Here is a 26,608-nt window from a genome sequence, read left to right on the forward strand (position 1 = left end):
AAAAGAGAAAAGAGAAAAGAGAAAAGAGAAAAGAGAAAAGAGAAAAGAGAAAAGAGAAAAGAGAAAAAAGAGAAAAGAGAAAAAAGAGAAAAGAGAAAAAAGAGAAAAGAGAAAAGAGAGGAGAAAAGAGAAAGAGAAAAGAGAGGAGAAAAGAGAAAGAGAAAAGAGAAAAAAGAAGAGGAAAAAAAAAGGAAAAAAAGAAAAAAAAAAGAAAACTTTTACCAAACATTTGCAACTATTACTATTTTCTTATTCTCAAAACACATCATCTTAATAATAATATCAACAACAACCACCAACCACAATTTCCCTCTTTTTCCTTAGTACAGGTGCTATTAGCCACCCAGACCATGGAAAACTACTGACTTCTGGAAACAGATTTGTCTCAGGCTTTACCCTACTTTCCCACCTCTATCTGTTATGTGCACAGCGCACACTTAGAGAAGACACCCCAGTTTGTGTGGAGACTATAGTATTAGAGTAACTGCTCTGAAAAGTCAGCGTGTGGCTGCTCTGATGTCTAGGATGTAAGTATGGAAACGTATACTCGCTATGGAAAATGAACAGTGATAGAAGAACACACAGCTATCAGCAGGAACTTGGAAGAAGGGCAGCAGCTTTTATGATTTCATTTCCTTGCCCTATGAAAATGACTAGTGAAAGCAAAGAAGTAAATGAGTTGAATCAGTGCTACAGACTTGCCTCTGCAGGCACAAAGGAACAGCCTGGTCCTTGGGAACGGCTCACTGCAGGCAGCTGGGCAGAGCTCACAGCATGGCCTGGCGTGGTGTTAAAGGAGAACAACCAATGGCTCCGTGGAGCTCCCTGAGACACCTTCGTTCCCCGAGAACAAAACCGGCCAGCTCCTGTGTGCTAAGTGGAAACAGGCTCGGCTGACTGGCTTTTCAATCACGCCAAATCCCAGAGCTGTGACATGCAAGGAACGGAATCAAGGTTACAGATATAAGCGGCAGTAAATCTTTTAACACCCCGGGCAGTTGTTGTTTCCTACTCGCTCGAACTTGCCTCTCAAGCAGGCCTCCACCTGAATTGACCACTTAACAGCACCGCAGGTTTCACGCTTATGCAGCCCTACCTAGAAGCGCTGAATTAGATAGTTGTAATGTGTGGCTCCTTCTCTTTATCTGAGCAGCTGGAAACACAACAGGCTAATGACAGACACAACAGCACTTTAGAAAATGGAGCTGGGGATGGGATGTGGGGGGTGCAGTCATGACTTAGAGGTAATCACTGCTTGCAGGAGAGATGCATGCGCTTCAGCACTGGTCAAGACTGAGTGCCAGCAGTTCATTCACAGACAGTCCACTTCTCCTGGTGCCCAGAGCAAGGAGTTGCCCAGACAGCCAAGAAGCAGCACATATTAACAGCTGTCTGTCCACTCAACAGTCAGGGCTGGATGGGGCTGTTAAGATCCTCATCATCACCTGAAGAATGGAAGATCAGAGAAGTAAACACACTTCCCTCTGGATCACTTACTGCCATACCAAATCAGGAAGGTCAGCATGAACTTTCCTTCTCTGGCTGTCTCAGTAATACATAACAAGGACCAGACCCCACATCCTGCTTGGCAAGCCCTTTCTGGATGGTTCACATTCTAACAGGGAACAACCCTTTGGTGCAATTGTCACTCATAAACTTGACCTTCTTGTCATTTCTGGCAATTCAGTCTGAGCACATAAACCATCTCCCTGCTCCAAATCAGAGTGGAAATAAATGTCAGTAGCTATCAGTTCATTAGTGTGATCTCAGAGCTCTTCCTATAGAAAGGAAAACACGGACTTGCTCAAGCAAGTAGTTAGCCATTTTCTTTCTCATTAGCCTAGGCCTCTTCAAATCGGGTCTGAATTAATCAAGGGGCAAAGTCTATTCAGCTGGCACCACTTTACCTGAGAAGATGCCAGCTGGCTTTACTGCTTCCTCTCAGTGGCTATGCCAACTCAGAACACTTTCTCACGGGCAACTCCTCATCACTACCATTAGTAGATGTGGAACTCACACTGCATTAACTGTAATGCTGCCCTTTCCCAAGGCCACCACAACACCAGGGACTGATTACTGGTCAGCATTTGTAACCATAAACCCCTCCTTCTCAGGTAAACACTCTTTACATACTCCCAAATCTAAGGGTCTTTCAGACTTGGATGACAGCAGCGTAAACTGGAGGTAGAAATCTGACACACAAAATTTAAAGTTATTGTTTCATTATTCTTTAAATAGAATTGCTCCAGATGTCACAGAGATGCAACAATACAAGTGTTTGCACAACGCTTCCTGGGAAATACCTTTTCCTCCCCGGCTTACTACAGTTCAGTGGCTAATCTCACCCTTTTTTAAGGCTATTCAAAGAGGGAATGGATGAGGGAATGGCTGACTCAGAGGTCTTGTGTGATATGTTAAAGGATACCCGTCATACCTTGAGCTTGGCTTGGATCTCTCTAGCTTTCCGCCTTGCCAGGACCTGGATGTGACTAGATACCTGCATGAAAAGACAAAATCCATCTTCATTCCAGGAGTACTTGGTAGCTGCTTGCAGAAGTAAACATACTTTAGGCACCTTGTGCAATAGGGACTTATTTAGGGTTGGGGGAGGGGGGGTGTGATATAGCAATGAAATGCTTTTCTGAACAAAACTTGAGTGTCATGAAATGAGGTGAGGGACCAGCAAAGACAGATCATTTAAGGCCTTTTCCAATTCAAATGTCTTTATTGAGACAGAGACCTCCTCTAAAACTAAAGAACCCATCCTTAAATCTAGGGACTGAGAGTTCTGATCTCCTTGCTCCCCATCTTGGTCTCCTCTTGGAAGAAGGGAAACCCATGGCCACTATATAATGACTCTCAGAACTTCACCATATCTATTGTGGGCTGAAATGCATCAGAATAACTTAGGTTGGAAGGATCTTCTGGCTGTCATCCACCAACCTCCTACCCAAAGCAGGTGTAGGTTGCTCAGTGCTTTGTCCAGCATAGCCTGAATGGTCATTTCCAAATTACAAAGATTCCTTTTATATCCCACATGCCAGACATTTTCAAAATCACCACTGCTGTCCATCTGTCTAGGCTGAGCAAAGAACCTTCACAGAGGACCACTGATATTCACTGAAACGTTCATTAGTAGGCCAAACACATAAAATCACACACCATTTACCAGTAGAAAAATTCGGGTGTCACAATGTGGTTGGGAAACATGAGCACTACAATCCTACTGTAAAATGCCTGAGCTGAATGTTCCAACCATTCTTATTAACCAGCTCAGCACAATAACCTCTTTCCAGCAAAGCCAGAAACGAAGAGCAAGTGAAGAGCAAGGAATTTGTTCTTATAAGCCTTCATCATGTCTAGTGGTTCAAATAAGCTAATGTATACAGGGAAAACGTCACACTTACCTGTTTCCTTGTGCGTGTTTTCCCTGTTCTCAGCTTAATATAGCGGGCAATCAGCTCATTTCGGCCTGGAACAGAGAAATAATGCAAATGCAGGTTTAGAAAGCTATGAACCCAGGAAAAAGGTGCACGGTGGAATTAACTATCTATAAACGTCAGCACTGGAATGACACTGTCACGCTATTGTCTATCTTAGAGAGATACTCACTAGTTCACATGGTAGAGGTCTTAGTTTTAGGAGCAGAACATTGGGCTGCAAATTCTATTTCCCAGCTTGCATCTGTATAGCTTAAAATTACCAATAAAAAGGAGAATCATATGTTTTGATAAATAATTAAATTACCATAGTGGGTAGAAGCTGTAAACATGATCAAGATTGCCAGTACAAAGAATAAAAAGGAAAGTCACTAACACTAAAACATTCAGAAAGGTAAGAAGGAAGATCAAGAAAATAACAGACCAGTCAGCCTCACCCCAATGGTGGTGGTGGAGGTGATGGAATATGTAATCCTGGAAACTGTTTCCAGATACATGAAGGATGAGAAAGTGATTTGAAGTAGTCCACAAAGATTTACAAATGGGAAAACATACTTAACCAACCTGATAGTTTCTACTGGGAGGTGACTGGCTTGGTGGATGAGTACAAAGCTGTATATGTTGTGATTCTAGTAAGACTCTGCCTCCCATAGCATCCTCACAGGCAACCTGACAAAGTATGGGTTAGATAAGCGGGCAAGGAGGTGGACTGAAAAGTGGCTGAATGGATGGGGTCCTGGCTGACAACAAGCTGACAATGAACCCTCATGGAAAAGGCGGCCAAAAGCATCCCAGGCTGCATTAGGAGGATTGCTGCCAACAGGCTAAGGGAGGTGATCCTTCATCTCTACTCAGCAGTAGATGTTGCTGGGGCAACATCTGGAGTACTGTGACCAGTTCAGGACTCCTTGGCACAAGAGAGATGTGGATGTACTGCAGTCAGTCCAGCACAAGGTGTACAAAAGTGATTAAGAGACTGGAGAATCTTTCATATGAGAGAGCTGGGACTGTTCAGCCTGGAGAAGACTCAGAGGGAGTTTTTGTCAATGCATATAAATACCTGACAGGAGGCAATGAGAGGGAGCCAGCCTCCTCCCAATAGTGCCCAGTGATAGGACAAGAAACAACAAGCACAAACTAAAAAAATTAAATGCCATCTGAAAACAATTTAAAAAAAAAAAAAAAAAAAAAAGAGAGAAAGCTCAACTTTTTTACTGCAATGGTGGTCAAAAACTGGCACAGGCTGCCAGAGAGGCTGTAGAGTCTCCATCCTTGGAGACAATTGGACTGGACACAATCCTGGGCAACCTGCTGTAGCTGACACTGCTTGAGCAGTAGCAGCAGACTAGACAATCTGAAGAGATCCCTTCCAACCTAAACATGTCTGTCATTCTGTGAATCTAAGTACAAGAAAATAAACAACAATGGGGAATTATACGGAAACAGCCACAGAGAATTTATCAGTGTGACATGATACAGTGAATTGAAAGTGCTTTCAGGCTCTTGCAGGCATTCAAAAAAAAAAAAAAGGAGCATTCTTCAGAAGAGATCTAGAGAAGGAAACTTAGCTTTGTGGAAGATTATGGGAAGCTCCCACAACATGAAGGATGAAGGTGGGGCACTGGCTGGGAGAGGTGAAGGAATCCTTGTCCGGTTATGGAACAAGCACACATTGCAGGCACTGAAACCAGTTAGGTTTTACACCTTGATTTTTGAGAAATGACACAGTGAGACTATGCCCTTCAGGGCCAAGGGAAATGAAAACAAGTAGTTTTATGTTTGACATGTAAGGAGAGGCCAGTGCGGAGATGCAAAGAAAAGATGGTCATGGTGATAGATGAGGGTAATGGTATTAACAGCTACATGAATGAAATGGCTAACGAAACATGAAGCTACAGGGTCACTGGCACAGAATTTGAAATTGCTTGGAATGAGAGCAGGAAACTGCAGAAGACTTGGGTCCAGCGTTTGAAAATCAGGAAGAGAAGCAGAGAAGACTGAGCTACAAGGAGAAGCAAGCTTAGACCCAAGTCCCAGCTAGCATCACAGAACTGTTTGAGAGTGGATGCCAAGACATGAGGCAGCCTATGCAGGTGCCATACACTGACTCCCATGTATCAAATCTAAGCAGAAACACATTTTATTCTCTTCCTGGAGATGGAGGAATAAAGAGCAGGAACAGAAAAGCAGCAGCTATACATCTGAATTCTAGGCTGGTTCAAGGCAGAAAACATGACAGAAAAAGCAGGCTCTGCAAAATCATATATTTGTGGTGACCACACTAGTAGCGATACAGTACCCTGATAAGAAGTTGGAGTGGGAAGTGCAAGGCTGTGAGATAGCTTATATGGCTGCAAGTGTTTGAGGAATGAAGTAGGAATAAACTGGGAAGCAAAGCCACAGCTCTTGTTAAGTTTGTTTGTAACAAAATTATAAAAGTAGTGTTTTCTACGGACTTTGAAAAAGCAAGCAGTGAAAACAGATGCAGTATTTATTCCAGTAGTTTAATATTCCATTTAAAAAGTTGTCACTTGTTTGTTTGGGTTTTTTTTCAAACCCTTGTTTAATTCAACCCTGAAAAAAAAGAATGCAAGGAGAGACTCTGTGTTAGAGATTGACCACCCAGCCCTTTAAGGAAGGGCTGGCAAAGCTTCTAATTCCATCCGTTTCTGTAACAGAAGAATGTAAATGTCCATGACTGCATTTAGGCTGTGTCCATGAAACATAACCAAAGCACACATAGGGATGGGAAAGCATTTTACATTTACAGATCTCAAGCTTTTCCTAATGGTGTCATTACAGAAGCTCTCCTTATTCCCCTGAGAGAAGAATCAGGTCTGTAGCTGAGAAATTAAACAGCTCCAGCTCCTCTATACACAAATTAGAAACTATTTCTGTGCCAGAAACACAATGCCCAGCATGTGGCCGCTGACCTCTTTGGTTCCCACAGTTTCAGCATTAGCACGGTGACATGCCCAGGAGAGTTGGATGTGAACAGATGCTGTTATGTTACCTTCCACCTGGCTGCTTTTCCAACCAATGTAACCATTTTACAAAGCCGAGACCAATTACCAGCAACACACACCCACAGCACCTTTTTCTAGTGCCAAGAATAATATTTATGGCTTTTCAAAGCCTCCATCTGTTGGACATGGATCTAAGTTGAAAGGTAAGAAACAACTGAAGTGATTTTTCTCACACAGATGCCAGCATATATGAAATTTCAGAAGGACAGTTTGACACATGTCAGAAGTGGGAAATGGGCAGAACAAAACAAGGTGGTCAAATCCCATTATTTATAAAGAAACAAGAAGGAAAATTTATATATACCAAGAGAAGCCTCTGAGGGGCAAGGGGAACGAGTTAATGGAAGAGAGAAGAAAAACTAGCCTTGATAAGTAGTGGATGTGGAGAATTTCAGGCAAACTTTTAAAGGGTACATACTGGGCTATAGTAACAATCTGAACATGTGGAAACTCTCCAGACACTGGCTCAAATATGGGTCATCCCTGCAAAACTATGGATTCTCAGCTAGATATAATAAATAAAATATTATGGAGCAAGTTTAGCTTTTTTGTGTTTCCATGAAAGTCAAGGAACTATACAGACTGAGCAATCTGACAGAGCACCATTCTGCTTCAGCAGTAGAGGGCTGCAGGGATAATCTGTGTGAGAGGATGCCATGAACAGCCCTGTGCCGGTCACAGTTGATTCCAGCCATCTCCAAAATGGATGAAAACAACCACCACTCAAAACCTCAGCCAGTCAGAGGAGCACAAGCTACCTTTGCTCAAGCATTTTGGAAAGGGCAATTGGCATTAGGGGCAGGAAACACACAAAAGGAACTGCAAAAAGGAGACATGAGGATGCACAGAAGGAGAAATGTGCGATATGTAAAAAGACACATTTGGAGAAAAGGAAGGAGAAAAGGAGACGTGGTGGGGCACATTGTTGGGAACATGGCTGGAAAAGTACTCTTGGAAAGGGGTGCTCCAAGTACACTTCGGGGCAACTGCAGCCCATGGAGGACCCATGTCAGAGCAGGGATAACACTGAAAGGCCTGCAGCCCATCAAGAACCCATGTAGGAACAGAGGAGCATCAAGAAGAAAGGAGTACCAGAGGAAAAAACCCTCTGGTTTCTTCTGCAAGGATTGGCAGAAAGAAACCTTTACACAGTGACTCCAACCGCCTGCACCACCCAGCACCTCATCAAAGAATTAGGAGGTCCTAAGGGAAGCTGAGACTAGGAAGTGGGGAGGAGAGGCAATAAGCTGTATTTAATGCTGGGAAAGTGGGAGGTGTTTCCCTAAGTGTGTGTTTAGCTGTTTGACAACATCAGCAAAAATTGCAAAGCTCTCTCAGGCCATGTACTTGGGTAGGGAAGACAAGAGGGAAGGGAAATTCTTGTGTAAATTGCACATTTTAGAACCTGCTATGGAAATTCTCTAGAGAGAGCATTCAAATGTGGATCCTCAAATTTTCCAGTTTTAAAAATTCACTTCCCACTTGCCATCACCTCTCATACAGTCTTCTTCCAGAAGTGTGTCCCCACAAAGCCAGGGAAAAAACAGACAGGTGACAGGGCATATTAAGCTAATAAAGATACTGGTAGCAAAAAACGCCAGATCACTCTACAAAGACATTAGCATCACAGGGATTACTAAATATAGAACTATGCAAATTGCCAAGCCCGGGAAACTGCAGCAAGAAGGTATTAAATTACCATGAATCAAAACTCCAAGTCCTAAATGTCTTTTGTTTTTTTCTTATCAGAAGTTAGATGTAAGCAGGTATGATGCAGCTGGAAGCCTGTAGGTTCGCAGCCTCTGGAAAGCACTTTCTTTGTTTCACAACCCTGGCTGCAGTGTCAGCAAAGACTAGCCCTCCTCCCTTGGCTGGAACAGGCAGAGCTGTCATAAACTGTCAGATGGTTCATTTTTTAGAGCCATGTAAAGTGTCCCTCAGTGATCTGATCATATGTTGTGTTCTTAGAATAACTCCCACTGAGGCCTGCCATGGTCACCAGAACCTGCCAACAGTTGTGCCTCCTCTGTTGAAACCGCGCATTGGGTTTCATGAACCTCTAGCCAACATACCAACTGCAGCGCAGCACCCAAAAGCTCTTTATCCTCCCCAGTAGCCTTCCCCCTGGAAGTGTGGCATGAAAAAAGGAGCAGAGATACTCTTTCAAGTTCTTCACCTCTCACTCCTAACAGGTACACTTCCAAAGGCATCAATTTAGCTCCCACTTCATCTTACAATAAATTGCAAAATTTTGCATTCAGTAGTTATCCAGGAAGGTGTGGATAAGAGAAATGAATAAAGAGGCTTTTTGATTCTCCATTCTCCACCTACGTGCCTTTCAATGTAAGAGGAAAGAAGTGTCTGCCTGTAAGGAAGAGGAAAAAAAATCAAGGGAATTCCCACAGTCATAAAAAGCATTTCCCAGTCCTACCTCAAAGCTTTGTGCTGGCTTTCTGCTAGCATTGGTGTATTACTGCCTGTACAACAAACAGGCAGATAAAGCATCTCTTCAAGCCTTATACTTTCTCGCACACCTGTTGCCAAAGAACTTAGAACCACCAAAAGCCTCTCTTCTGTGATGGATGAAAGCAAAGAACTCAGTGATTTCTGCAAAATGCAGTTTCCCATGGGAAACTGCATGAAAATATCCCCTTTCTTTGGTAGCAATACCTTTTCTGTACCCAAAGCAAACCTATGCACCTACCTGTGAAGTGCAGCAAAGATAAGAAAACTACAGAAGTAACTATCCAGCTGTATCCAGTGAAAGGTTAATCAGAGCAAGGTCAAGGAAGCCATCTCGACTATCATTTCAATCAATTTGTGTCACTTAATGATAGCTCCTGGGACATGGCTTTCTCCCGAACTTGCTAAGCATTTAGCTTTAATGGTTTATTACAATCAACATAAACATAATGAACTGTGTGCATCAGACAGCATGACAAATAAATTGAGACACAAGAGGGAATTTAAGGACACCTCACCTGTCCACCAAATGTCAATGTTTCTCTATGCCTATGAAGCAAAACTAACTGCCAAGCAAGTCTTACCAGAATGACACTTGAGGCAAAAGCAGCAATGCTATCTTTATTAGACTTTCCCTTTATCACAAGCCATCTTTTTTCACCAAAACCTTGGTGAGAAGATTGTGCTAGCTTCCCAACTTCCCAGCCCAGCTTTTGCAAGGCAAGAGAAAATGCAGTACATGACCATTCCTTCTCTGGCCTGGGTTCCCTTCATCCCTTCCTATCTTCCTTGACTTCTGGCGATCATCAATGTTGCATCTTTCTTGATTACTTAGCATTCTTACTTTCAACCTTAAAATCTCCTTTTCAGGAAACTTGTTTATGAAGTTTAGACTTTGGCCTCTATCTCTCCTATAAGTCCTTCTCCCCCCCTTTCTGAGCTTTGTCTTGGTATACAAATTATATAAGTACAGTGATGATGTTTAGCACCCAAACTCTTTTAAAGGCTCAATCCTTCCCTCTTCCCTCTCTGTTTCAGCTCCTACTTTCACTGTTAATTCCACTACCAGAGCTGAGGCGGTCCCCAAAAATCAATTAAAAAATCTGCAATAACCATCTCCCTATTCATTCCACCCCTTCTTGGGAACCTCCACCCTCATTCCCCCACCATCAATCTCTAAGCTTTGTTGTTTGCTCTTCACTGGTCTTCAGTTTTTGTTGTTATCTAAAAACTAAACATACTGAACAAATAATGCAGCATGGTGTCTTGTTTTTACCATTTATCTGGACCACAACTGTGGCAAATTCCTGTGGGAAGTATCTCCGACAGCAGTGGACAATCACAAGAGCAGCATGTTCATTGTTAATTAGGAGCTGGAGACAACACTTTAAATGATATATTAATAACAATGAAGTTCACTCTGATCAAGCCCCTTCCAAAGCTTTTTTTTTTGAACAACCTGTATTTTTATTCCTAACTTCTACACTGAATCCAGAAAACTGTATTCAGAAGGCAATGAAATAACTTAATACTCCACTGTGACCACCATACTGGGATCATTTCCCATGAAAGAGACCACAGAAAACCATAATGCATTTTACTGGCTGTCCTATGAAGACATCTCTTTCCCACTAATGCAGATCTTCAGTGCTTAATAGTCAGGTTCAAGTTCCCATAGCAGTTACACATACCAGAGAGTTTCATATTCAGCTGTAAGGTTTCCTCACTCTGATCATTTATCCCATGCTTGAATTTGCTCAGTATTAACCTTGCACAAGAAGATTCACTGAGCTCATGCAGTCCCTACAATAAGGGGACTCTGAGATGAAGACTCAAAGAAAGCTAAGTCAGTACTTCTGAAAAAAATCAATCAGATCCCTGAAAGCACAATACTGAAGTGGTTAGCACCACCACATCGTCAGGTCTTCCTCGACATACCCGTTTTCATCATTTGACTGTGCAAGTGCTGAGCTCCTTCCTCTCCTGAGATGACAAAAGTTGAAGCTTCATTCGCTGGGCAGGATGTGCCCATCAAGCACCTCATGTGGGGAAACAGCAGTCAGGTGATCGATCTGTCTGAGGTCATAAAACTCAGTTGTCTCATTTACTAACTGGTCTAAACACCAAACCCCTGTCTTGCAAAAAAGGCCTTTTGCTGAGAAGGTTAGTGTTTACTCCTCTCCTTTTCCACTGTATAACCTAAATTCATAGCTAGAAACACCAGAAGTTCTATCCCCATTTAGGAACTGCTGGTTTTTGATGGCCAGTTTAAGACACTTCACACAAGGTACATGACTGAGGAGGGATAGTTACAGAACCTCCACGTTTTGGGAAGCTTCTTACTGGTTCCAAAGAAAGAATGAATATAAATTAAGTCAGTCACCGTGGGTGTAGTTATAAGCAACAAACTCTTCATCAGCAAAGCATCCTGTAGAAGTTCTCCTCTCCTCAGCTGGTCATTCCTCCTCCAGCAATGTTCAATCAACTCCTATATGCAACTGTACTAATTAAATTGCTGGAAGAAGTGGAGAGGGGGGAAGGACTGACACACACCACTAATTACCAAAAATTAAGAAATAAGCCCCCCCTCCCCCCTTTGGATTTTGTTGTTGGCTTTCTTTTGTTTTTCCCCAATCAGCCTATTTTAAATTGGATTGGTGAACTAGTCCCACTTTGTGGCCACATTAATCACAGCACTGGCACAGCAGAGAGAACAGAGAAAGAATAAGGGCAGAACTTCTTAAACCAGTTTTGCCACCAGAGAAACTGTAGCCTGGAACTGTACTCCACCTAACCCTCACACACATACAAGACTGGTAAGAAGAAAATGGGCAAGGCTTTTCCTGTGCTTGCATCATTTGTCTAAAGGCTAGACAGAGTTAAAATGCCTCCTAATTACTGCCCCAAAGGCATGTAGAGTTATTCCTTGTAAAGATGAGCTTCTACTAAGGTACAGCAACGTAGGCATGCAGCAATCCCTCCTCATCAGCCTAATGGGAAGCTCCAGGCTACACAGCTCTTCACTACCCCTCAGCATTTAATACAGTTTTTCAGTGCATAAATTGAATGTCCTTATCAGCTGTGTTTTCCCACATTATCACCTCAGGCCATAGAAATGTAAAATAATCCATCCAACAAGTACTCCTCCATACTGGAACTAAGGGCTGCAACAGGAACAGAGCTGGGACTTGTCCTGGTGCTTCCCAGAGTAAGAGTGATAAGAATCTTACAGAAATTGTTTAGATTCACAGTTTGGCTGGGAAATCCCACAATCACATCAAAGCAGCTGCACAGAGTAATATGAGTCCATCACATGCCAGAGTGTATCAGGCAACACCTGAAACAGCCAGCAACAATCCTACACAGAAAGGCATGGCAAACTAACAGCTTTCAGTCTCAGGACACCTGAGAATGACAACGTCATACAGACACAAACATACTTTATTCACTAAGGCCCAGGTTCAGAAAAACGTGACATTGAGGGTAGCGCTGAAACTAATGCCTAACTGTAACAACATCCTCCAGTTCCCATGAGTCCAAGTTCTACATTACAGACTCAGACATCTGCTAAATTCTTCCGTAGGTCAATAAACATCTTGTCTGCTTGTTTCAGTAACTTCCAGGGTATCTGAAAGTAACTCTCAATAGCACTTCAGTGATACTGCCTCAAAGGACAGCAAAAACTTCAGCACCTCTCCTCCTCATTTTGAGGTCAGCTGCCTCTGCTGGCACCAGCATTACACTGTTTCATGCAGATTTCTGCCCCAATGCTCATTTGGTACATGCGCCCAGATGACAGGTTGATCAAATACTCGAAGCTTCAGCTACCACAGAAATCAGAGCTAAAAGAGGTCTGTGAGATCCATGCAACCACTTGCTGCATGTCCAGCACAGAACCATGCAGTTCTCAAGGCATCTGGCCTGGTCTGGCTTAGTCCTGTGAGGAGCTGTGACTGCTTCACTTAACACATAAGACCACACCAGCACCCAGTCCTGACTGAAATTATTCAGCAGCTTCAAGGAAAGCAAAACAGTCCAGAGACTCTTCTTTCATTATATGAATAAATGAATACTGATTTTGTAAGTGGAATGGCTTCACCCATCTTCAGTTTTTGCCACCATAATTTAGAGTGCAGTCATTGTCCATGATTTAAACCATCCCGTCATAATTTCAGCTTAAACAAACAGCTACCTCCTGCTGAAAAAGTGGTTGCCTTTTTCTCCTAACTCCCTCTTACCAGATTATTCCACAGGCCAGTTCAGCTCTAACATGGCAGAAATTTGTCCAGTTCATTTTGCCAGATTAGTTTGCTATCACTTTGGCAAGCTAAAATGGATCAGCAAGGAGTCTGCTGGAAACTGAAGTTAGCCTAAAAAGTGGGAGCACAAAATTGAGAACAGAGCAGTGGAGCAAGGAAACAGGAGCAGCAACTCCCTCTTTCCTTCTGCAATGAACTGTTAGGCCATCTCACTGTTTCTGAAGGAAACACACTCTTGGTCTCAACAGTTTCACACCATCCCAGCATTAGCAAAAATAGTTGTCAAAGATGTCATATTCTGCAACAGGTGAAAAGAGAATGTGGACAGAAAAGCCTAGCAGAAACACAGGCATCATAAGCGTGCAGCTACCCAGGAAATGGTCTGGATAATAGCTGAAATCTGTCAAGCTCGTAAAATTTCCTTAGAGTGGCTTGTGATATCCCCCCCCCCCTCTCTTTCTGCTCCTAACACTGGAGCAATTCAGTTCTACATTCTTTAAACACCTGTTCCCTGACTGAGTTTACAGCGCAAGTCTGATAGATAGCTGGGCATCCATGATTCAGGCTGTGACAGGAGAGCAGGAACAAGAGGGTGACAAAATTATTTAAGCTGCAGGGATACCTAAAAATGCATGAGGAAATCTGCAAGTATCTAGGTGCTTCAACTATCTTCTAGATGAAAGCTGCTGCATCTAGAATTGCCAAATCACTTTCCTCAAATCTTAGCCATAAAGGGTCGGACTAGACCTGAACAGCTTAAGTAGAGCTGGCTTTGCCTCCAGGCACCAGATGAGATGACCTCTGAAGGTCTGTCCCAGCACCATTTTCTATGATTCTACAACTAAAGATGATGATGCAGTGTTCATATGCAGGAATGCTCAAACCCCCCCCCAGTCAAGGTTGAAGGCAACATTGTGCTAAATACCACACATGCACATGTGTTCCCCTGTAATATGGTCACGCTTTGAAATAGGCCTATGTCTACAGCACTTGTAGTCAACAATTTGGGTCATTCCTATTGGGTTATCTCATCAAGCACTGGTTACACTCCTGGCACTCTACTCCTCAGACTCCAAACTAAGCCGCTGAAGAGAGATTTGCAATTACTGTACTGAGAGTGATTCTAAAGGCATTTTACATGAAAAATTTTCAATGAGAACAGTGTAATTCCCTGTTCAAGAAGCTAGACAGAGCAAGACCATGCCTGTGTATGCACATGCAGCGAGCCTCAGAGAATTTGAAGGAGTACCCAGAAGATGGGTCACAAGTTCAAGGTGACCGCAATGAAGAACAGCTGCTGGCTGTGCACCCTTCAGCAGCAGGTGTACCCAGGCCCCAGAGGTTTAAGTCAGCTCTGCCAGTGACCAACAGACTTACAAGACCATCTGTCTGGGCACAAACTGCACACAGCCTTCCCAGTTTTGCTGCCCAGATCTTCACCATACACAGACAATGCAGGGCTTGTTATGGATTAGCTAATGAGCAACTGTTTAAACCAATAGACAGTTATAGTTCTCCGGTGCTTATTATCTCGATCCTACATGAATGAGAATACTGCCTTTTCTTCTAGCTGTAATATTGCTTTTTTTCTGATCAAGCAGCTTTCCTTCACTTTGGGGCAGCCCTTAAGGCAGTAGAACACGGAAAGGTTATGTTGTATTGTACCAGTTTTGCTTAACAGATGTATAGGGATACTTTATTAAAGTTTTGTTAAATTATATTTCATACATGCCCTCCAGCAATAAGGTGAGACTTTAAAAGAGATTTCATGTGATAGGTTTTGCTTACTTGCACTGTAGAAGTAAGAAAGCTGCTTTTCTCCTATGCCAGGTCTCCACACATTTTGCATATTGACACTTATCACCTCCCTCTACGTACGTGCACCCCCTTGCTTGAGAAACGCTATCACCCCTCTCTACCCAGTGACTACTCAACAGAAGACAATTTCTGAGAAAGCACCCCTAGTATTTATCTTGAAGTTTGCTCTTGCTGTTGCAGACCTGAGGAAGAGCCTCTGTGTCCATCAGTCTAATAAACTTATTCATGTCATAAAACCACAGACAGTATAAATCAAAATACTAACAATTTGGAAAAAAACTGCAGATATTTACAGGGGAAAGCCATATTGTCACCACCTAATGCCCACTGTTCTCTTTTTCCTGTGTAAAATCATAGTACATCTAATCTAGAATCCACCTCTCATTCATACAACACACACACATACACGCGTGCCATTCCTTGGGACAAGTTTTGCAGACACATTCCTTATAGTTTTGTCTGATACAATTTTTAAAGCCCCCAACAACAGCATTTCAATTCTAACTCCTCACAGAAGAGAGATCCCTCAGCACTGAGCACTCTGCTGTCACAAAGCTTCTGCTGATATCCATCCTATATTCCTTCTTTCTCTCCCATTAATCCTAGTCATGCTCACATGTTCCACATAAAATCCCTCTCCCTCCTAAATGTTAACACCCTTCAAATATTTTTAGACTGTTATTATGTGTCCCCCCACCCTCCACCTTTCAGTCAGCGCTTAGCCAAGCTATGTATATTTAGCTACTTTAATCTTTCCTCCTAAATCAGTCCCTTCAACTCCCAGAGCTCAATGTTAAGTCTGGTATGCTTGTTGCTCTTCTCAGAACTCACGCCATGTTTTTGAGATCTTTCTGGTAATGTATTCACAAAAAAGTGTCCAGAAGAGAGCTTTACATGCACTTGTATTAAAGAAAAAAGAAACCCAAGCCAGTGGACATTATTAATTTTAATTTTCCATGTCTGATATTGTTCCCAGGTTTCGAATTCAATCTGAAATTTCAAATACAAATAAATGGGTTTTATATTTAAGAACAGATTAGCAACTATAAATTTTAGGAACCAATTGTGAAAGAATGCTGTAGTTTTAAAAATGTAGAAAACCACTATGGCTCCATTACTAAACTTCTTAGAAAACAACTGAAAATGTGTAGTTATCCATAATGACAGCAGAAGCAAAATAATGACTTTGCAACAAGGGAAAAGGCCATCAAGTGGAGTTGAAATAGTCTCTCGGGTACAAGGCAGATGAATGGATAAGCTATAAAGCATAAAGCTGACTTATTTAACCAGATATCAGTTAAGCTGGCTGTGTTATTTACAATCCAAAAAAATCAGAACAAGTGCCTTGCTGATAATATCCCACTACAGATAAACTCTATCATGGTTTGAAATGTAGAAATTAAGAAGTCAGAGGAAGAGCCAAAAGGGTCATGCGATGTTGCTAATGAAGGAAGTTATCTGAACACAATGAAAGCTCATGGCTGCAGACATACACAGTGAGAAAAACCTAATCCTACTCAACATGCTTGGTTTTAAGCCTGAAAGATAAATGTGGGACTACAAAGCCGCTAAAAATCAAATGAGGCAGCAAAAAGTATGTAACCTTTGTTTAAACAACAGAATAACACCCCACCCCCCCAAAAAAATAGTCACAATAATTTGCTAACATGTAATACACAAAAATTCCCTACTATCATATTTCTGTTCAGTACTAAGCATGTTAAGGAAGGATGCCACAGCCAGTACTATTAACTACCTACAACAGCAAGCAGTTTCCTGGTGGATTGGCATTTAGGAAGTGGTTAATTCCTCAATATTCAGGAAATTCTTAGAAGAATATTTCTTTTTATGTTTGCATGAAAAAACCACCAGTTAAACTGGCATACAGTTTAACAAGAAGAACCCTAAACTTGGCATACAAAGGAGACAGAAGGAAAAACCTGACAAACTTCAGCAGCAATTGAACCTGCTGAAAATGTCTCCAGAAATCTGGCTTCATCTAGTCAACAAGGAACTAGGACGAAACAAAACCTTGTTACTGAGCAGCTCCAAAAATGTCACACCTACCGCTGGGAAAAGAGGAGGGAAAAGCCTGCATCCTGACCAATTGTCCACACACCTAAGTTTTGTCCGTCTTCTAGTGTTTAAAATGGGAGATTCAATTTTGTTACCAAAACTGTGGGATAAAAGGGCTGTTCTAAGGTTCAATAGGTCACAATAATGTAAGGGACAGGAACTGCAGAAGAATCTCTCAAAGAATATCACAACTGAAATCCAAATTTTGCAATTACCTGGGCCAGTCATTTCTGTGTACACTGAGCACATTGTCAGCATGTTCCAATTCCTTTGACTGAAACATCATCAGGTGAGATTCTAAATTAGATATAGAAAAAAGCATTTGAAGACTGACACTTTGAAAGTTTTCATATTTATAATAGCTGCCACTCTTTTTCCTCCCTTCAAGTGTTTATCACAGAACCACAGAATGGTTTGGTTTGGAAGGGACCTGAAAGACCATCTAGTCCCAAACCCTGCCATGGGCAGGGACACCTTCCACTAGCCCAGGTTGCCCAAAGCCCCGTCCAACCTGGCCTTGAACACTGCCAGGGAGGGGGCAGCCACAGCTGCTCTGGTTCTGGTATCTCACCACCCTCATAGTAAAAAATTCCTTCTTTATATCTAATCTAAATCTACCCTCTTTCAGTTCAAAACCGTTACCCCTTGTCCTATCCTTACACTCCTTGATAAGAGTCCCTCCCCAGCTTTTCCTGTAGCCCCTTTAAGTACTGGAGGGCCGCTATAAAGTCTCTCCTGAGGCTTCTCTTCTCCAGGCTGAACAACCCCAACTCTCTCAGCCTGTCCTCCATAAGAGAGGTGCTCCAGCTCCCCAGTCATGTTCATGGCCTCCTCTAGACCCGCTTGAGCAGGTCCGTGTCCTTATGTTGGGAGGCCCCAGAGCTGGACACAGCACTGCAGGTGGGGTCTCATGAGAGTGGAGTGGAGGGGGAGAATCCCCTCCCTCGACCTGCTGGCTACATTTCTCTTGATGCAGCCCAGGACACAGTTGGCTTTCTGGGCTGCGAGTGCACACTGCTGGGTCACAGTCAGTTTTCCATCCACTGCTACACCCAAGTCCTTTTCTTCAGGGCTGCTCTCAATCCACTCATCACCCAGCCTGTATTTGTGCTTGGGATTCCCTCAACCATGTTCAGGACCCTGAACTTGGCCTTGCTGAACTTCTCGAGGTTTGCACAGGCCCAGCCTGTCCAGGTCCCTCTGGATGGCACATCCCTTCCCTCCAGTGTGTCAACAACACCACACAGCTTGGTGTCATTGGCAAATTTGCTGAGGGTGCACTCAATCCCATTGTCCATGTTGCCAACAAAGATATTAAACATTACTGGTGCCAACACCGACCCCTGAGGAACACCACTCCTCACTGCTCTCCGCTTGGACATGGAGCCATTGATTACAACTCTTTGAGTGCGACCGTCCAGTCAGATCCTTATCCACCAAGGGCTCCATCCATCAAATCCATGTGTCTCCAATTTAGAGACAAAGATGTTGTGTGGGAAAGTGACAAAAGCTTTGCATGAGTTGCACTACCCTTATCCACCAACACTATAACCCCATTGTAGAAAGCCACCAAATTAGTCAGTCATGACTTGCTCTTAGTGAAGTTGGCTGTCACCAATCACCTCCTTGTTTTCCACGTGCCCTAACATATTTTCCAGGAGGATCTGCTCCATGTTCTTGCCAAGCACAGAGGTGAGACTGACTGGCCTATAGTTCCCTGGATCATCTTTTTTAACCCTTTTAAAAAAAAAGAGTTATTTTACCCCTTTTCCAATCATTATGAACTTTGCTGGACTGCCACAACTTCTCAAATATGATGGATAGTGGCTTAGTTACTTCGTCAGCCATTCCCCCAGGACCCGCAGCTGCATGTCATCAGGTCCCATGGACTTGTGCACCTTCGGGTTCCTTAGATAGTCTCCAACCTGATCTCCTACAGTGGGTGATTCTTCATTCTCCCGGTCCCCACCTTTGCCTTATGCATCTTGGGCAGTGTGGCTGGAGCCACTGTGAGTGAAAACTGAGGCAAAAAAGTCGTTGAGAACCTCACCCATCTCCATATCCCGGGCAACCAAGTCTCCCTTTTCCTCCCAGAGGAAGGCCCGCATATTCCCTAGTTTATGAACCGGGACAGGTAGTGCATGTTTTGTGCTTCTTTGGGTTTATTTGTTTGCTTTTCAGTTTTACTGACTTTCTGATGTTGGGGAAATCATTAACTGATAACATATCCCTTTGAGATGAAAGCAACATCCTGCAAATGTACATAGTTACTTCAGAACAGGGGTGGGAGGCACCACCTGTGACATGGTAGTTTTCAACATCAGACTGACCTTTTATGCCAGCTTAATTCATATTGCCTGCTCAAGTCTATGCGCTTCACTGTCTGCTCCAGGTTTTAACTAGTCATGTGGTTAACCATCCTTCTATCCCTCTGAGCTTTGGACATCTTTAAGTATTTCCTATCAGCCATATCTGGGCTATTACTCACAAACAAATGGGCACCAGTCTGGGAGGTAGATGACTGCCCCCAGGCTTTCTGCCCCACCCTGCTCAGCACTGAAAGGGCTGAGCTGTTTGTAAACCAGCTGCATCCTACCTACAGAACATCAATCTCACAGCCACCAATTCTAGCTCCTCTTACAAAAAGGTGCTCCAAGCCAGATGTTTGTGCAGAGGATGGGAACACTGGACAACTAAGGCAGCTCATTTCTTACAAGCTCTTACTTATAAATTGAGGCTCCAGTGGTGTTTTGTCAAAATAAGCCTCACTTTGCTAGTTATTATTATTATCTGTCCTCAGTAGCGCTGGGAGACCTGTTCTGTTTAGAATCTCCATGCAAATCACACAAAGGTGCTAAGCTTTTTCCCTCTCCTTTCTCTAGACCAGTACTGAAGATGCAGGAGATACTGACTCTAGCACTGAATTCTGTGACTGCTTATTAGGTACAAATGCTACAGATATTATTTCTCCCACGGAAAAACATAATCAGAAAATGTGAGATAGAATTGTAACACTGTACCCCCATAATATTCTAGCAGGAAAGACTTACAAAATTATCCAGCAGGACCTTAGTGAAGGCACCAGATCAGTAAGTTAATGGTGTCCTGGACTCGCTGCTTCTAATGTCAACACAATGATTAGGAGAAAAGATAGCATCCCATATCAGACAAGACAGCTTTTCGTGCCTTAAGCAGGTGGTGAGCTGAGACTGCTGGAAAGGACAGTGAGGGCTTGCACCCAAAGCAGTGCTGTGGTATGAGCTTATTCTGTCAGAATGCTGCCTCCAGTAAGGGAACATGTCTAGGAGGAAAAAGATAATGAAAGAAAAGAAGGCAGCAAAGGCATCAAGACACAGATCATCAATGTACAAAGAGCTTGGCTGACTTTTGGGTGAAGTAGGAATCGTGTTCACTCGACAATCAACAGTGCCATCTAAAGAGCCATAACCTCTGAAAAGGGCTAGGGAACATGAGCATGAGTCCTCTGTATGGGCTGAAACACTCCTTTCTGCGCAACTTTAAATGTATTCAAACAAAGCAGTGCAAGTTCATGTTGGCTTGGTGCACTTTGGCTTAGTCAACATGTTTGCTGGCAAAAGCTACTAACTCTAAACTCATAACTGGTTGCCTCACAACAGGTGAGAAGTATATAAATTGGACATAGAAGAGCCCCCAGGACCTGGAACATTGTGCTCAAAAGAGTAGTACCACACGAGCCACTCCTCAGTGGGAACAATGAAATGGTTCCACTTTTGTCAAGGCAAAGGGGCATCTACAGTTGTCTCTAACACCTCGCCCCTTGGTTCAATGAGCTCCGTGCAAGTCGGTCACGGGACAGCTGAACAACCGTCCCTCAGAGGCAGGGCCAGCTCCACATAGAGCTTGTCCTGTTCCGTGAGCTGGCTCCTAAGCGGTGAAGATGAAATCAGGGACTATATTTATTCTCCCTGCCAGGTCATATCTTTCTATAGATCCCAGGCTGTGCCCTGCTTCCTTGGCATGGATCCTGGGGACTAGTAAGCAAAGGAGGGCATAAATCAGTGCCTCGGGTTCTGTCAGGAGCACACTGAACCAAATATTCATGCTGGGAACAGGTGCACTGAAGGCAAGCAGGGACACTGTCCCGTTTGGAGTAGTGGGGGAGGGCTTGCAGGAAAGCTGTTCATTTCTCCCAGAGCCTAGTCTAAACTTTCCACCCTGCAAGGGGATTATTTACCTTCTTCAGCTCACCAGTGCAGTTAGCTAGAGACTTTCCACTTAACACCAGTCCATGCTAGGTCAGGCCCCAGCTAAGACTCATTGGTTTCTGTAGTCCATTCTACTTCACTTTTGCTCTCACTCTTACTTCTTCTCACATATTCACTCCAAAGCTGAACAATTTCAGGGACTGTGGAGAATGATTAGTAAATGAAGACAGTTTTAAAACACAACTGTAATTTTTCACCAATAATTTTGAAAGTCACCTGTCATCAAAACTAGTGCAGACTTAGAGCAGCAAGGACCATGTCACTAATCTATGCTTAATAAGCATGGGGTGGATTTTCAAGTAATATTTTAGTTTGAATAACACTTTTATGCAAGCATTGCTTCTGAAATAAGCAGTCCTACCCTCACCTCAGCCATGGCTGTTCATTCCCGCTCATCATCCCTTTTCTAAGTACCAACACAAACAGCTGGGCAGTGAAGAAAATCAAGGGGCATATGAGAACTGAAGTTAACTTTTTCCCCCTTTCTGGCTGTGTTAGTTTTAAGCTGGATCAGTTCCATGGTTGGGTTCCACAGCACAATCACAAAAATGTCTGTGCCAGCATACAGCAGGAATTGATGTCTACATAGGAATACTGACACTTGCTGAGCCTCAGGGTGATCAGTCTTACTCAATATATATTGCTCTGTACAGGTACAATGATGTATGCACCCAGTAAAATCACCCTTTGTAGATAAGGCCCCACCCATGCCCCCATACTGAGAGGAATCTATTCCCTAGTTCATGGAACAATGGGCCCGATGGGTGGACAGAAACCTGAAGAATGACTTGTGAAGTGCTTCATGTGAAGCTTCAGGGCATGGTGGTCCCACGATGGGCACTGCAAAGACACACCGATTCCAATGTAAATTTAAAAAGGCAAGCATTTGACTGGGTAGGAAGAGGACTGCCTTCCATAAGGTGAGGAAACAGTTTTAACACCTTGGGACTTTTAACTAAATATCGCGCACTCTCAGCCTTTGCTTTGCTTTCCAGTCACAGAAGTGCCAGGTGGCTTCTTCCAATACTGAGCTAGAGAACTGAGACCAGACCAGCTTTATTGTGGACAAAATCAAGAGGGAAATTCTAGCTGTGCAATAGGTCAAAAATCCAATTCAAAATCATGTCTACCACCGAAAAAGTTGACACCTACTGCAGCTGCAAGCCATTACTTCTCTGCATTCAGGGCTGGGTATCTAGCTAGCTAGCTGAGAAGAACCTGTGGATGAAAGACATTCATGCCAGGGCTATAAGAAGGCAAAGTACAATGAAAGGGAGCAGCCAGAGAGGTCTTATTTCTGCCCTTCTTAAGATCTGAAAAGCATAGTTAGTTAACAATAACTGTTAGTTAACAGTTGTTTGCGCACCACCAGCAGAGCCATTCAGGAGTTCAGGGACTGAACTTCTACCCTTTAGCACCAGAGTCACAGAGCTTTACCTGTTAGGATAACAAGAATGTTGGAGACAGCAACGATAGATGCCATAAAAGATAGACTTAGTCACACTATGAAGCCGTTATATGATATTGATCCAAAGATTATCTCAGTAGCATGCCCAACTCTGGGATCTACCTTATCGATGCTCTCTGGAAAAACCCATCTATAATTCTTTCTGACTTGTGTTAAAACGATCTTCATTGATTTTCCTAAATACAACTTGAAGTGACCAACTACATCAACTTGGGAATGCCCAAGAGACTGGAGTTCATTCAGAACATCATTTGGTACAAGCCAAGTGGCCTGCACAGGGCAGAACAGGCTGCCTGGAGTGTTGTGTGTGCCCTTTCTTTCTCCTTACCATACATCTTGCCTTCGTCTGACAAGATAATCTTCCGCCGTCCACATGGTGGGTAGATGGCTAGCGCTTCCTGGAAGCTCTGCTCAATGTCCGGACTCCACACACCCTCAGCGTCATTGTCAATGGGTTTGTCCAAGGCCTCGCTGCCCCCTGAGTCGTTGCTCCCCTCAGGGGAGGTGGGAGAACTCCACTCGTTGGAGGTAATGGTGCCAGCTAGAAACTCCAAGGTGCCACGTGGAGAAGCAGACTCAGAACCTGTGATGACAAACACATCCCATCTGTCAGTTAGAAATCCTCCTCTCTAGGAAAATGAGGAGATACTACAGGAAGAAATAAAAAAGTTGAAAAACCTCAGCGAGGAGGGTTTTTACTTTAAGTTTACCTTAGATGGTAACTCAACCACGTGCTTGATTTCTATTTATGTTGAGATTAAAACCTTTTCTAAACATCCTCCTGATAAAACAGCCTGCTCCCATAGCTCTTTGGCTCATTAGCTCTCTATCACTTCCCAGTTCTCCTCAGACCTATATCTTCTTGCCTGTGTCTTTGTATCCTAATTTCTTTCTCCCTCTGCTGTCGTTATCTGTGTAACTGTTATTTAACTTTCTGAAGCACGCATACAGAGATTCAGTCCGTGTGAAAGACTATACAAAATAAAGCAGTGATGAATTATCTAGTCATCACTGAGCACTGGGGTTGAAATTTTCTTAGATACTGTTTCACTGGATCAGAGTTAGTAGTCGGTGTCATTTTTAACACTGACATTTCTTCTTCTTGAGGATCAGCTGCAGTTCTAAAAAGCAGTTCCTGGAGCCAGACAATTTAATGCAATGTCTCCCAAATCTCAGCACTCTATCCTGGCAGAAGCAGAAGGCACCATGTCTGAAAGGAAAAAGGCACGAGGTTGCAGGTCAAGAATCCTAGGCGCTTAGATTGTTTCTACTGCTTATCTTCAGAATGACCTTGGGCAAATTCCTTCAGTTCTCTGTGCCTCTCTGCCCCCTCATCCTTTACCAGCTAGCTATTATATTTGCCACCGGGCAGGAGCAGAAACCGTTTTCTCTTCGAACCTAAGCAGGCGGCTGCTAGTTCTTGAAAACTACAGTTACAGTCTACTTATAAACACCTGCAGTAAAGGCTGAAGTCATTGAGTGGAGCTACTAAAACACACATTCAGAAAGCAACTTCAGACCATGCAGACACTTCCAGTCAACCTTAGAGAAAGAAGATAAATTCCTTCTAAAGACACAGATCATTCCCCTGCCTTAACCACAAAGCTGTTTGTTTACCTTTTTGAGCTACAAGTAATATTCAGAAGCCACCAGTTGAGAATCCAGTTAAATGTGAGAGTTCAAAACTTCCCTGCGTATAACTACATTGAGCTAGGTAGCAAGAAATAAGAATAAGGCTGCCTTTTTTTTTTTTTTCTCTTTTTTTTTTCTTTTTTTTTTTTTTTCCCCCTAGAGCAACAGAATCAAACCTATATTGAACAAGAGAGTAAGGAGAGAGCTCTGACATGCCAAGTCAGACTAACTCAGAACTATTACAATGAATGAGGACAGAGGAGAAATTTGGGCCTGGTATATGTCAAAAACTAGCTAGAACAAAATTTGTGCATTTATGCCATGCCCTAGTTGGTAAGTACGAAAAGCATGTCCATTCATTCAACTTCAAAAGTTCAAAAATTCAGGGCTCACGGCCACAGAAACTTTTATGACATCAACTTAAAAAACCATTACAACATACACTGCTTTTTAAGTCTCTCTCTGTTTTATTACCTCTTTGGATTTGTTTACAAAATCTGCTCCAAGACAATGATGACTAGATTTATTCTTTTTAATAAAAGCTGAAATTCTTAAAAACTTTATAATTTCAAAAGCTGAGGTTGTAAAAAGAGTTGTCATCACTGGCTCTCAGAAGGTTTTGCTGCTCCTTAGTAACTTTAGACAGCGGCAGATACCTATTTTATATCTCCATAACCCACCAAAAGCTCAGGAAACAAGTAAGATGATACTGAGCATATGAGTATTTCTAGACATAGTATACTTCTTACACTACGGTGCAGCATTTTAACAAGTGGTTTACATAGACATTTAGAAAACCCAGCATACAACTTACTTCCCATGAGAATATCTGGAACACATGAGCCACTGGAATGGCCTACCACTGCCCATCCATCCATTTCAGCCTCTACATTAGGTTATTTCAACCCTCTTGACCCATGATACACATTTTCAGAGCTCTAATGAACATGGGAAGAAAGAATAAAATGGGGGGCAAGGAGGGCAGAAAGAGGAACTCACACGGGGCCTTTACCACTGGGACAGACATCCCAAGCACGCTGTGAATGGCACCAAAGCAGCCAATGTGACTTTAAGAGACCCTGAAATGAGCAATAACAGTTGCTTCCCCCACCAAGCATCTATCACCAATACATACCCTTTCACTGGCAGATGCTCAATAAAAAATTACACAGGTATTCAAAAGGTTGTGCTGCTGGGGAATCAGTATAGAGGAGTTAAGCTTTCCACAGGGCGACTCTGACAAAGAAACAGAAGCACTGTGTTCCAGCTGTTCTTTTTTTGCTATTTCCCCAAGAATCCTTAGTCCCTGGAAGCTGTCAAGGCCTTCCATATTTAACATACATTAAAATCTCCATACACAAGGCACAGAGTAGTTTTAACTTAGGCTGACAGACTGGGAAATGGAGGGGTTCAGAAAGAAGCTTAAGGTGTGACAGCAAGGGTATTCACAGTACCACCTGCATTGGGAGCTGCAAGTCTGGTAACAGCCAGCAAGCTCCACACCAAATGAAAACATACCTTAACTGCTCCGTGGTTTGACTCCCAGAGCCACTGGAAGCTACAACCTCTGCTATAAAGCCAAATCCCCTAGCAATGCATACAAGTAGACAAAATCATCTCCTAGGGAATGTAGAGCCATCATAACCATAAAAAGCACCTACTCCGAATCCAGTTATTTTCATCTCCTTAATGTCCATGCAGACACAGATGAATACCTAGCAGATGATTTCAGCATGGCACATACATTTTGGAAACTAAACAAATATATCTGAAGCATAACTTCCTCCCACCCCTGCATACAAACCCTAGGAATTGTTCGCGTTTTATAAGGCTTCACATCTGCACCAAGCACCTTTGCAAAGGAAACTCTGGGTCCTTTTTGGTCCAAGCTCCAGAACAAGTGGAGGCGCAAACATGCTGTATTCAGTTCCATGTCAACTCCCAAGGCTCTCTACTCCAAGCACAAAGGAAAAGTTGCACCAGTTTGAGCAGATGACACTTGTATATTCAGGGAAGTCCACAAAGCAAAAGACAGAATATGTGAGCCTTATTGGTGTAAATTAAATCAAGGGAGATGTGGAACATATGGGCAATGAGAGAAAACTTTATATAAATATTGAAATTACTAGATACTTTTTTTTTAATGCTCCTTACTTTTTGTGCCTTGACAAGCAATGTT

The 26,608-nt window shown here is 43.0% G+C and overlaps 1 protein-coding gene across 1 annotated transcript in view; it reads right to left on the reverse strand.

Moving 5' to 3' along the window:
* Positions 1 to 26,608, reverse strand: part of TEAD4 (TEA domain transcription factor 4) — a 59,806-nt gene that overhangs the window by 22,665 nt on the left and 10,533 nt on the right. Inside the window, exons 3-5 of the mRNA XM_026868521.1 lie at positions 23,126 to 23,380; positions 3,408 to 3,472; positions 2,435 to 2,497 (exon numbers count right to left, since the gene is read on the reverse strand). Of these exons, the coding sequence (XP_026724322.1) occupies positions 2,435 to 2,497; positions 3,408 to 3,472; positions 23,126 to 23,132 (135 nt within the window). The 5' untranslated portion in view covers positions 23,133 to 23,380. The remainder of the gene's footprint in view (positions 1 to 2,434; positions 2,498 to 3,407; positions 3,473 to 23,125; positions 23,381 to 26,608) is intronic.

Source organism: Athene cunicularia, assembly GCF_003259725.1.
Source record: "Athene cunicularia isolate RWA chromosome 1 unlocalized genomic scaffold, athCun1 chr1_part2, whole genome shotgun sequence".
In the NCBI taxonomy this organism is placed as follows: domain Eukaryota; kingdom Metazoa; phylum Chordata; class Aves; order Strigiformes; family Strigidae; genus Athene; species Athene cunicularia.